Raw genomic sequence first — 13438 nt, 5'->3', positions numbered from 1 at the left:
GGTCTATATTATTGATGGCATTTTTATGGAGCCTGCTCCAAGACTGCCTCTAGGGTATGCAAAACAATTCATGAATGCAGCGAGGGTTAGACTTTTCGATCTGAGGTGTAAATAAGTGTCTCCACATAGTTAAATTCTTTATATATGTTCACACATCTCTCTCCTGTATACCCACAAATCTCTACACATAGTTACATCTCTCTCCCCAGTTACATCTACCTTCTACACAGCCACGGATCTCTGTACACAGTCACCTCTCTTTTTTAAATATCTTAACATTGCTCTCCACATACATCTCTCTTCTATACGTATTTCTTCTCTCTACCCTGCTTACATTCCTTCACATACTAATACATCACTCACTCTCACTCTCCTCCACACACAACTCTGTCTTTACAGCCACAGCTATACATCTCATCTACACAGTTCTCACACGCCACGCAGCCACATCTCTTTTCTATGCAGCTACATCTGTATCTCTCTACCCACTCAGCTACATCTCTTCACACTTCTCCTTCCACATTTTTCTCACTTCTTCTCTCTACAGCAAAGACTGAACAAATGTGAATCATATTTTCAGGGTCACATAGCATTTCTGAGTAAACAATAAGAATGAGAGCCGTTCTGATCACACAGTTTCTCTCGGGCTGGGGAGATTGTACTGACCAGGCATGGGGGGTGGGGTAAGCAGGCACATAGCTCTGAGTGTCAGGGTTCCCAGACGGAGAGTGACATTGAAATTCAGGACTTAAACAATAAACAGTTAGTTGGCTGAACCTTGAGGTTAGGAGTACATGCAGAAAGTCAGTTGCTGCAGAGAGTTGTGTCTTAATGTGATCAGCCTGACTTTGGTTCAACAAACAGACACTAGGGAACCTGTCCCTGTGCAATTCATCTCCAGGGACAACCAGTCTATTTTGAATTTGCTCTGAGGTCTTAGCTAATTGTGTGAAAAGCTGTCTTTGTAGCTGAGAATACAGTTATTTTCCTGTGATAGTCTGAGTATGAAAAATATCTGAGGATTATTTTTATTCATCAGAATTATACAGCTTAAGCAGAAATCATCTCCCTGACCATCCACAGCTATAAGTGTGCCTAATAGGTGGATTATATACATGAAATAAACACACAAGCAATGGGAAGACAACCAGAGCAGGTTTTAGGGAAGAAATGTAGTGGCACATGAGAAAAACTACAGACAGAAACAACCAATCATTTACAGTCAATGACCCCATTGTCCTTGCCAAGTGGGGCTCCCCATCAGAGAGTTATTCATCTGGTAGGTCTACTTGTTAAATGCTAGTTGTCACCTGTTGTATATTCTCATGGACTCCAGCACCTCCCCTTTTTTGTTTAATAAAAAAAAAAAAGTGTGTAAATCTCTCTTAGGGTAGTGAGTAATGTGGATAAATTAAAAGCCTGAAGATGATTGGGAGAATAACAAGCAATATTGCAACGATTCTGAAATATTTAATAAAAATCAATAATCTGTATTGATATTTAATCAACATTCATATCAATAATCTATTATAATTAAGAATACATGCTTATAATTAATTACAAATCAATAACCTATATTGTTGGCAAGCTGAGAACTATATAAACACCCTGTAGGTATAGTAATATATGATCCCAGAACATCTCTGTGGGTTTTTTGTTTTTGGTTTTGGTTTTTTTTTTTTTTTTGAGACAAGGTTTCTCTGTGGAGCTTTGGAGCCTGTCCTGGATCTTGCTCTGTAGACCAGGCTGGTCTCAAACTCACAGAGAATCAACTGCCTCTGCCTCCTGAGTGCTGGGATTAAAGGCACATACCACCACCACCCAGCCCCCAAACATCTCTGATCTGTAAAAGGGAAGAGGAATAATATAAAAATCTATAATAGTTAATATGACATGATATTTTTGAATGTGTCTAAATATTTTGAATCTGAGTTGTAAAAGAATAGCTTTTCCTAGAACATTAACCTTATTAATCTTGGACCAATTTCTTTTTGAATGACCAATTGCAATGAAATATTTTTAGATAAAGAGTTTACCTGAATTAGTGGTGTGTATCTGCTGAACCAAGACTGTGGCTGAAGTTGACAAGTATCTTTAAACTTATAATCAAAGCAATTCATAAACCATTTTGGCTATGAGAGGGCAGTAGTAATCTGTCTCAATCATACATAGGAAGATTTTCATAACAATTGTCAAGTACATAAGGAGACTGTCTGATGAAGTAGGTATATATCAGGATCATGGGCAGAATTCATACAATTAGTGATAAAACATTTTTTTTTAGGGCAGTTCAGCCCCTAGGCTGCAGAGTTCAGTATAGAAAAAGGGGGAGGGGGCTGGAAAGATGGCTCAGAGGTTAAGAGCACTGTTTGCTTTTCCAAAGGTTCTGAGTTCAATTCCCAGCAACCACATGGTGCCTCACAACCGTCTGTAATGAGATCTGGTGCCCTCTTCTGGCGTGCTGGGATACATGCAGACAGAATACTGTATACATAATAAATAAATCTTTATAAAAGAAAAAAGGAAAAGGGGGAGGGACAAGGGGATGTAGAATTCTTTTTTTTTTTTTAAAGATTTATTTATTTATTATGTATACAGCATGTATGACTGCAGGTCAGAAGAGGGCACCAGATCTCATTACAGATGGTTGTGAGCCACCGTGTGGTTGTTGGGAATTGAACTCAGGACCTCTGGAAGAGCAGTCAGTGCTCTTAACCTCTGAGCCATCTCTCCAGCCCCAGGGTGTAGAATTCTTTTGTGGTTACTTCATGTTTGGGGCCGAAGCTGGGGTCCTGAAGGCTGGAATGAAGTGGAAGCCCGGGAAGAGCAGACTATTCTATTTGTCATCCAGGATCTTCTGAGACGTGCAGGCAGCTTTGGAGCAGTCTAGGTGGGAGACAGCTTCAGGCTATAACTTTTTAAATGATTATAAATCTGCTGGAACAAATATATATTAATGGCAGAACATGAAGTTAAGGAATTTTAAAGAGGAAACGTTTTTCTTAGGTGTACATTTGTGGCTCATGCCTGTAATCTCAAAAGGCTGAGGCAGGAGACTCACTCTAATAGATGTCAGCCTGGTCTACATAGTGAGTTCCAAGACAGCCTGGTCTCCTGAGGGAGTCCACCCTGTCTAAAAAGGAAAGGAAAAAAGGGCTTCACATGGAGGCACACCCCTTTAACCCCAGCACTTGGAGGCAGAGACATGTGGATCTGTGAGTTTGGTGCTAGCCTAGACTACACAATGAGACTTGTCTCAGAAACAAACAGGAAAACAAATTGGGAAGGAATCTGTTGCTGAACAATTGAAGGAAAGCTTTTTTTTATTCTTCATTAATATTTGTGGGTAGTTAAATAGCATTTAGAAAAGAGAAATCAGATAATGATGGTTATAGGGTGTATGACATGTGATTTATTTTGATATGTGACTTACTTTTTTTCCAGCTTGAAATTCATTTGGACTCCTTACATGTGCATGTTAGCAGCATTTGGTGTCTGTTCCCCTGAACTTTGGATGACACTTTTAAAGTGGCTTCGATTAAGAACTGTGCACCCAGTATTGTTGGTGAGTCCTTCCTTGTTATTTTGTGTTTAATACTTGTTTGTCTTCCAGTTATATAAAATAAAATGCTAGAGTCATAAAGACAGCTCAGTGAGGTAAAGGCACCTGTCCCAAGCTTGCTGGTTTGAGTTCAGTCCCTGGGACCACGTGACGGAGGGTGAGAACTGATTGCTATGAGTGGTTCTACATGAACAGGTGCGTGTGTGTGTGTGTGTGTGTGTGTGTGTGTGTGTGCGTGTGCACGTGCATGTGTGTGTGTGCGCGCATGCGCGCGCATACACACAATTAAATAGATAAATGTAATAAAAAATTTAGGGGTTGGGGATTTAGATCAAGTGGTAGAGTGTGCTCACGCGCAAGGCCCTGCAAGGCCCTGGGTTTGATCCTCAGCTAAAAAAAAAAAAAAAAAAAAAAGTTAAATGCTAGTAAAGGACTACTAAGGCAGTTGAAATAGCCTCAATAAATCAGATAACAAGTTTTGGGTAGAGCCAGGTGATGGTGGCACACACCTTTAACCCCAGGAGGTAGAGGCAGGTGAATCTCTGTGAGTTCGAGGCCAGCCTGGGCTACAGAGTGAGTTCCAGGACAGGCGCAAAGCTACACAGAGAAACCCTGTCTCAAAAAACAAAACAAAAACAAACAAACAAACAAAAAAGACAGGGTTTCTCTGTGTAGCTCTGGCTGTCCTGGAACTCTTTCTGCAGACCAGGCTGGCTTCAACCCTGAGATATGCCTGTCTCTGCTTCCCAAGCGCTGGGATTAAAGGTGTGTGCCACCACCGCCCAGCTATGAAAAACATTTCAAAAAAGTTTTCTTTTCTTGCTCTTGTTGCAGACAGGGTGCCAGGCTGGCATGGATCTCACTGTGTGTGAAGGGTGATCTTGATCTCCTGATTCTGTAGCCTCCATCTTCCCAGTGCTAAGATATGAGTGCTAGGGCCTGGATCCAGAGCTTCTGGTGTGCTAGCTAGGTTTTCTACTGACTCAGCTGCATCCCTTGCCCTTTAGGTTATTGGTTTCTTCATTTGCTTTTGAGACAAGATTGAATGTAGCTCAGGCTGGCCTTGAACTCCTGAACCTGCTGCCATCTTCCAAGTTCTGGATTTATAGGCATGCATCACCACACCCAGCCTTTTTTTTCCCTCCTAAAGATTTATTTATTTGTTTGTTTTTATCTATCTATCCATCCATCCATCTATCTATCTATCTATCTATCTATCTATTTATTTATTTATTTATTATGCACACAGTATCCTGCTGGTATGTGTGCCTGCAGGCCAGAAGAGGGCACCAATGATAGATGGTTTGCTGGGAATTGAACTCAGGACCTCTGGAAGAGCAGCCAGTGCTCTTAACCTTTGAGCCATCTCTCCATCCCCCATACCTGGCTTTTTAAACTTTATTTTTATTTATTCTTTGTGTCTTTCACATTGTGTATCTTGGTCCCATTCATTTCCCTGTCCCTTCGTATCCACTCTTTGCCCTTACAACCCCCCAAATAATAAAAGAAAATTTAAGAGAAAAAAAAAAGGAAACATCTTGTTATGAAAGCTGAAATGTGGCACAGTGAGTCACATAGTGAACCCTTTAGTCCATACATCTTTACTTGTAAGTGTTCATTGCAAGGACTCATTGGTCTGACTCCAGGCCTCTGGCTTCTGCTACACCATCGATCCTGGGCCCTCACTGGAACTCCTCTTGGACATCCTATTGTTACCCTGTGTCATGGAGATCCTGCTTCTTTGGATCTGCAGGACCAGGCCCCTTCCCATGCTCCTGAAGATCATAGATGATCTTATTTCTTATTGTGTTACTAGGGCTACCTTCAAACCCCTGGCTTGTAGCAATTCTCCTGCCTCAGCCTTCTGAAGAGCTGAGATCACCCTGTATGATGGAGTTTAGGTTTTAGAATATTCTCCTTGGTTTTACTTAGATCTATGTATGTTACCATGTGAATATTTACACTGTTCTGCTGCGTTCTTTAAGTAAAATGTTAGAGTCAAGTGTGATAGACTGGGTAGTTGAGACTAGAATATTCCAAGTTTGGGGTCAGCCTTGACTCCACAGTGAATACTGTCTACAAAACAAAACAGACTGAGGAGGAAGAACTGGGTGTGGCTCAGTAGCGTGCTTGTCTAGCATTCCTGAGCGTTCCAGTTGGATCCCCATCAGCCTAATGCTGTAGACCATGTCTACCTGGAGGGGAAATTTCATGATGATGGTGGTTTTCTGTGAGTGAGGCTTATCCATTGTATCTGGATGATGTAACCCTGTTATTCCCCAACTTTGGGAATCTGGACAGAATTATTTGTGGTAGTGGGAGGGGGCACCATTCATGCTTTCCAATGGTTTTGAAGGAGATGAAACATTAAAACAACAACCCAGCAAACCCCCTACCACAAATAGAATAAGAAGGACAGGTTTGGGCAAGGAGATGATAAATTACACTTAACCGTGGTCTTCTTATATTTTTCCAGTCTTAGTTCCAGAGTTTATATTTTCTCATTTTAACATGGTAAGGTGATCCATGCTAGCTATTTTCCCTGTTGTTTCGGTGTCTTTTGCTGTTAGCTTCTGATGCTAGTTCATAGTTACTTGTAAGCTCTTTATAACATAGAGCTTACATGTTGGGGCTGGAGAGATGGAGTTAAGAGCTGAACTACTCTGACAGAGGACCCAGGTTAGCTTCCCAGCTCCTCTCCCAGGTGCCTTACAAACACCTCTAACTCCAGCTCCAGGGAGTCAGTGCCTTCTACCCACCTCAGGCACAGCATTCACCATGCATACGTACTCAGAGATGCACACGCCTACATAAATTCAAAATCTAATAAATCTTGAAAAGTTTTACATGTTTGCTATTTGAAATACCACTATGGAAGTAATCTTTTCTAGTTGACTCCATGAAACAGACTCACTTGGACTGGCTGCAGAGCCTTAATCCCCTTGCCTATCTCAGTTTAGGGTTACAGGAAACTATAAATTCAGATCAACTAAGCATTCACTTTTTAATGTTTTAAAAATTATTTTGTTTATTTAGAGACAGAATCTCTCTGTGTTGACCAGATTGGCCCTGAACTTCCAGAGATCCCCTGCCTCTGGCTCCTGAGTGCAGAGATTAAAGAGGTGCACCACCATTCCCTGAAAAATTACTTATCTTATATGTATGTGCTTTAGTGTATGTATGTGTACCACATGTGTGCATGAGCCTGTGGGACATTAGAAGAGGGTGTTACAGTCTATTGCGATCTCCCATGTTGTTGCTGGGAACTGAGCCCTGGTCCTCTGCAAGAACAGTAAATACTCTTTAGCTGTTGGGCCATCTCTCCTGCACACAGCATTAACTTGATTTTGTTTGAGACAGAGTCTCACCATGTATCCTCGTTGGACTGGAGCTAGTTCTGTAGACCAGGTGGCCTTGAATGCAGATCCCAAGTGCTGGGATTAAAGGCATGTGTTACCATGCTCCCCCTCCCTTTTTGATGGTCTTCCTTATATAGCAAATGTTTTCACTAACACCTCAGTGTGTTTGAAGCACATTCATCTTCACTCACCTCACTTTGACCCAGATTCATGCTGATGCCAGTCTCTCTGACTGAATTTTTAGCTATAAGGATATTCAGTTGGTCACAGAGTCGATGAGTACACGTTAGCATATATTCTAAAATGTTTACCCATAACGCTTTTTGCTTTACTATTTTAGGCTCTTATTCTGAGCATGGCTGTGCCCACTATTATAGGTCTTAGTTTATGGAAAGAGGTAAGAAAACTGAATTTTTATATTATGAAAATGTACTTATCTATAAAGTGATAAATTTATGTATGTAACTAACAAAGCTGATTTTATTTATTTATTTAGGTTTTTCTAGACAGGATTTCTCTGTGTAGCCTTGGCTGTCCTGAAACTCGCTTTGTAGACCAGGTGGCCTCGAACTCACAGAGATCTGCCTGCCTCTTCCACAAAGCTGATATCATTAATGTTGCTGTTCCTTTTTCTCTCACAAGGAACCTAACAAACCAGTTAAAACAAATTCTCTCTCTCTCTCTCTCTCTCTCTCTCTCTCTTTCCTCTTTTGAAGAAGGCCTTCACTATGTATCCCTGGCTGTTTTGGAATTCATTATGTAGCTAAGACAGGTCTCCAACTCATAGAGATCTGCTTGCCTCTGCCTCCCACGTGCTGAGATTAAACATATGCACCACCAACTTTTGCTCCCAAACCATCTTTTGGTATTTATTTGTTTGTTGTTTTTTGAGACAAGGTCTCACTACATAGCCCAGGCTGGCCTTGAGTTTTGATGATCCTCCTGACTCAAGTGCTGGGATTTCACATGTAACCTATCACATCAGCCTAAAACATTTTTAAGTGCCATTTAATGCAGTTTTCTTTAATGCCATTGTAAATTCTTATCATAATTGATACAATTGTTGAATAATAAGTAGGTTTTAATATTTAAATGCATTTTGGTAAGTTCAATTTATTATCTGTGAAATGAAATAAAGTTTTTGGCTTAACTGAATGTAACAGGAAACTAATTGCCAAGAAACCTATAAAGTATTTGTCTTGGAATTTTATTCTTTAATATGTCTATGCATGAAAGATATAACTGATGATTGTTTAGTGATAACATTAGTTTCTGAGTCTAAGTAGTGAGTAAACAATAAAATTATAATTATTCAGGTTGAAAAGAATGAATAAATCTGTGAAGATGGCAGATACCTGGCAGAACTGCCAGGTCAATGGTGTTTCGAGTTAGTCTTTTGGAATATTCTGAAACAGTTTTAAACTTTCCAGTTACTTACACCTCTGGGTATTTTGTTTTTGTGTTTTAGTTTTTTCCAAGGTTAATTACAGAATTAACAGAACTACAGGAATTCTATGATCCAGATACAGTGGAACTCATGACCTGGATAAAGTAAGGACCACATTGTTAACTGTCATTAAGTAGTCATTGCATGCCATTTCATGAATTAAGGGATAATAATAAGTGAATTGTGCCGGGCAGTGGTGGCACACGCCTGTAATCCCAGCACTCGGGAGGCAGAGGCAGGTGGATCTCTGTGAGTTTGAGGCCAGCCTGGTCTACAAAGCGAGTTCCAGGACAGGCTCCAAAGCTACAGAGAAACCCTGTCTCAAAAAACCAAAAAGAAAAAGTGAATTGTTGTTAAGTAGTCATTTCATGCCATCTCATGAGTTAAGGGACAATAAGTGAATTGTTCTCCACATTCATTTGTAAACCTCAGCAATCATTACTTTATAATTCTCATTTTCTAAATGAGCTCACCTTAATGTTGACACAACATTGGTAAGTATGACATTGGAGGTCTGGAGGTCCTCCTTTGTACACAGGATAAATGTGGGTGGGCTTACAGGGGTAGACATCCTCTACTTACTCATGGGCTTAAGGTAGATAACTCTGGGACTCAGAAAAGGCTATACTTTCAGGGAAAACATTGAATAACAAAATATCCAAAATAGCCATGCTCCTCTGTTAGTTAGCTCTTGGTTGGAAACAACCACAACAATAAAAAGTCAAATTCATTCCTGAGTTTGTAGTAGTGGATCTGACTTCACATAGTCTTAGAGTTTAAAGTTAAACTTGACTGATTTAGGAAACCCAGGGTATTGAAGTGTTCATAAAAAGTAGTCCTGAGTTTGTTCCTCCTCAACTCAGGTTATACAGAATTTCACAAATAGTTTTATGAAACTCCAAAATAAAAATCAAATCAGAAAACAATTCAGCTTAGCAAATATCAGCTATTACTTGTGATAATTAGTGGAATTAGACTTTGGTAATTTCTGATAATTTTTGTTCTTTCATTTTTGGCATGTAACAGAGTGCCATAAACTTTAATGAATTTTAAGTGATCAGTAATTACTGTTTTGCATATTTTTGAGGGTCAGCAAGTGGTTACATAGCGGGAAAGACTCTTCTGGCCTTGGCCAGCTCAGGTGGGACTGGGTAGTCTGAGATGGCCTCTTTTCTTTTGCCTGTCTGTGTTTGACTAGTTGTCACATGAGAACAGATTAGCGTGGCCTGTGGCCTATGTGCACCTGTTAATGAGGTAGTAGCTGAGGAATTCTCAGGATAAACAGAATGGACATGGTTCGATGTAAACACGCAGTCTATAATATTGTGCTGTGATAAAACACCATGACTAAAAGCAGCTTGGAGAAGAAAAAGTGTTTAATTTCATATACACTTTTGTATCACAGTCCATCACTGAAGGAAGTCAGGACAGGAATCTGCAGGTAGGAGCTGATATAGAGGCTGTGGAAGGAGTGCTACTTACTGGCTTGCTCTTTATGGCTTCTTCAGCCCGCTTTGTTATTGGGGGATGGAGTTGAGACAGGATTTCTCTGTGTAACAATCCTGGCTGTCCTAGAACTAGTACTATAGACCAGGCTGGCCTCAAACTCACAGAGATTCACCAGCCTACACCTCCAGAGTGCTGGGATTAAGGGCACGTGCCAACACTGCCCAGCCAGCCTGCTTTCTTATAGCACCCAGGACCACCACTCCCAGTGAACTGGGTTCACCTATATCAATTATGAATCAAGAAAATGCACCACAGACTTGCCAATCGTATGGAGACATTTTCAGTTAAGAGTCCCTCTTCCGGGGTTGGAGAGATGCCTCAGTGGTTAAGAGCTCTGAATGCTCTTCCAAAGGACCCTGGTTCATTTCCCAGCACCCTCATGGCAGCTCACAACTGTATGTAACTCCAGTTCTGTGGCAAAACAATGCACATAAAAAATTAAAAATGAAAAAAAGAGTCCCTCTTCCCAGATATATCTCTAGTTTCTGTCAGGTTGACATGAAACTAGCCAGAACACACAGCTGTTGTCCTATTGATCTAACAAGTCACATGGCTAGGGTTAGCATTTCCCTCCATATCCATGGCTAAGAGAGAGAAGAATTACTGCAGCCATTTTTGTGATCAGTCCACCTCCGGGTAGACTTCCAAATAACTATGTTGAAAGTTGTTAAAGATCCAGTGAAGAACAAAACACAGAAAAAGAGGTGAAACACTTCTGAAAAGTCTTGGAGGGCTGGAGAGGTGGCTCAGAGGTTAAGAGCACTGACTGCTCTTCCAGAGGTCCTGAGTTCAATTCCCAGCAACCACATGGTGGCTCACAACCATCTGTAATGAGATCTGGTGCCCTCTTCTGGCCTGCAGGGATACATGCAGACAGAGCACTGTATACATAGTAAATAAATAAATAAATCTAAAAAAAGAAAAAAAAAGTCTTGGAGGCGGGCTGTGGTTTCACACGCCTTTAATCCCAGCACTTGGGAGGCAGAGGCAGGCAGATCTCTGTGAGTTCAAAGGCCACCCTGGTCTACAGATCGAGTTTTAGTACAGGATCCAAAGTTACACAGAGAAACCCTGTCTCTAAAAACAAAACAAAAACAAACAAACGAAAGTCCTGGAAGCGCCAAACCTGGTAGCAAATAACTGTAATGTTGAGTACTTGGGAGACTGAGGCAAGGGGCATCATTGTAAGTTTGAGACCAGCCTGAGCTAAAGAGTGAGACCCTCGTGGTGGTGGTTGTTTTTAAGGCCTGGAAAATAAAGGGGATGGAACCAGAAGATATTTATAGAGAGAACAAGTTTGTTTATAGAATGAGTGAATAAAAATGAGAATAGGTCTTATAATGAGATCTTACTTCTATAAAGACATTACATATATATATGTGTGTGTGTATATATATATATGTATATGAATGTTTTTAGGTTACCTTAACCATTGCTACTAATAATTAATGTGACTTATAGTTGCCATTGGGGAGCATGACAGTATAGCACTGTGTTGTCATTAACAAAAAAAGGAAGTTGCATCATGTATCACCAAATTTTTCAAAACATTACAAAGCTCAGCAGTGATAGCGCACACTGTCCCAGCACTCTGGTGGCAGAGGCAGGTGGATCTCTGTGAGTTCCAGGACAGCCTGGACTACAGAGTAGGTTCCAAGGGCAGTCAGGACTACACAGAGAAACCCTTTCATGAGGTAGGGGCTGGGGGAGAGTATGGCAAAGGCCTGAATAGTTGAATAATTGGATATTTACTTGAGTATAATTATTTTGGCTTAAGTCTTTCCTTACTTCTGAGTCCATTAGCCAGATGCTCTATCCATGGAACAGGTAGGCAGATGCTGAATAGTGCATACTTGGAGTGAATAGATAAATTAAGGGATGGCTGAAGGTACAACTCAGAATGCATATGTGCCTATGTCTTAGGGTTTCTATTGCTGTGAAGAGACATCATGGCCATGGCAACTCTTATAAGAAAAACATTTAATTGGGGTAGCTTGCTTACAGTTTTAGAGGCTCAGTTCATTATCTTCATGGCAGGGAGCATGGTGATGTGCGGGCAGACTTGGTGCTGGCTACATCTTGATCAGAGGCAACAGGAAGTGATATGTCTCCCTTGGCTGTATCTTGAGCTTATAGGAGACCTCAGAGCCTGCCCCGACAGTGACACACTTCCTCCAAGGCCATAACCACTCCAACAAAGCCACACCTAATAGCGCCACTCTCTAAGAGCTTATGCTGGCTAGTTACATTCAAACTGCCACAGTGTGTGTGTGTACCATGGTATGTGTGTAGAAGTCAGAAGGCAATTTACAGGAGTAAGTTATTTTCACTTGGTTCTGGGCTCAAGCTCATGCCATCTGGTTTGGCAGCAAGCATGCTGAGCCCTTCATCAGTCTGATAGAGCACTTTTAATCATATATGGAGGCTCTAAGTTTCATCCTAGCACTGTGAAAATAAATGGAAGGAAGGAAGTTGGTCATTGGTTTCCTACCCTGTAAGTGGCTTCCTAGAATTTGCAGTGGACTCAGTGTGGAGTAGACTATGCTGCTGTCAGAGACAGAAGGAGCGGGAGGGTGAATGGATGTGGAAGGATTTGAGTCATGTGGGTTACCCTCTGATGTAGTATATTCTTGTTTCTTATCTCCACTTCTCTATCTTCAGTGCTTAAAACAGCTGCTGGCATATGGTAGATGTTTAGTCTAGCCTGCTTTTTAATGAGTGCATAAGTGAAATGAACTGCATTGCCTTTGAAATCTAAGTGCTAGACATAGAAAGTAGCTGGTGTTTGAGAGTTGGTACAAGTCAATGATCTTAGTAGTGTACTTGCTCTTTTATCACGCAATCTGTTGGCTCTTACAGGAGGCAAGCTCCAGTTGCAGCTGTGTTTGCTGGAAGCCCACAGTTAATGGGTGTGATTAAACTGTGTACTGGATGGATGGTGACAAGCTTGCCGCTTTACAGTGATGATGATCTTCTCAAGAGAAATGAAAACGTAAGCCATCAAGTTCTACCTTTGGGTCTTTTAAAGTGACGCTATAATTTAATCTTGCTCTGTGCTGATACGTGCTTCTTGATAGATAGGAAATCCACTTTTAGAAGATGTAATTCAGTTTAGTTTTAAAGTTGTGGGAGGTTGAAACAGGAGGGCCACTGTGAGTTTGATGTCGGCTTGTGCTCCATAGGGCGTTTCAGACTAGCCAGAGCTATAGAGCAGGACCATGTCAAAAGCGAAAAAAGAAAAAGAAAAAAGGGTAAAAGTTGTATGATTAATTTAATTTAACCAAGAGATAATCGAAGATTAAAATATTAAATTTTTTGCTGGGCGGTGGTGGCGCAGGACTCCAGAGGCAGAGGCAGGCAGATCTCTGTGAGTTCGAGGCCAGCCTGGACTACAGAGTGAGCTTCAGGACAGGCTCCAAAGCTACACAGAGAAACCCTGTCTCAAAAACAAAAGCAACAACAAACTAAAATATTAAATTTTTATTTTGTGAAGAGTGTTGCTACACTTCTGTGAGAGGTAGTTTCCATAGCGCTGTTATTGGAATGGATGGATATTTCAGA

General features: G+C 41.0%; 1 protein-coding gene and 1 non-coding gene across 2 annotated transcripts in view; both read left to right on the top strand.

Annotated features, from left to right (window-relative positions):
* Window positions 1-13438, top strand: part of Dpy19l4 (dpy-19 like 4) — a 63370-nt gene that overhangs the window by 41454 nt on the left and 8478 nt on the right. Inside the window, exons 14-17 of the mRNA XM_036179383.1 lie at window positions 3445-3565; window positions 7262-7318; window positions 8390-8472; window positions 12737-12869. Coding sequence (XP_036035276.1) covers window positions 3445-3565; window positions 7262-7318; window positions 8390-8472; window positions 12737-12869 — 394 coding nt within the window. The remainder of the gene's footprint in view (window positions 1-3444; window positions 3566-7261; window positions 7319-8389; window positions 8473-12736; window positions 12870-13438) is intronic.
* Window positions 5750-5907, top strand: LOC118579066. Its single transcript, XR_004944429.1, has one exon. It is a non-coding gene; the product is annotated as a U1 spliceosomal RNA (small nuclear RNA).

The sequence above is a fragment of the Onychomys torridus genome, chromosome 2, assembly GCF_903995425.1.
Source record: "Onychomys torridus chromosome 2, mOncTor1.1, whole genome shotgun sequence".
NCBI lineage: Eukaryota > Metazoa > Chordata > Mammalia > Rodentia > Cricetidae > Onychomys > Onychomys torridus.
The sequence above is the reverse complement of the archived record's forward strand: the minus strand, read 5'-3'. Positions and strand labels throughout refer to the sequence as shown.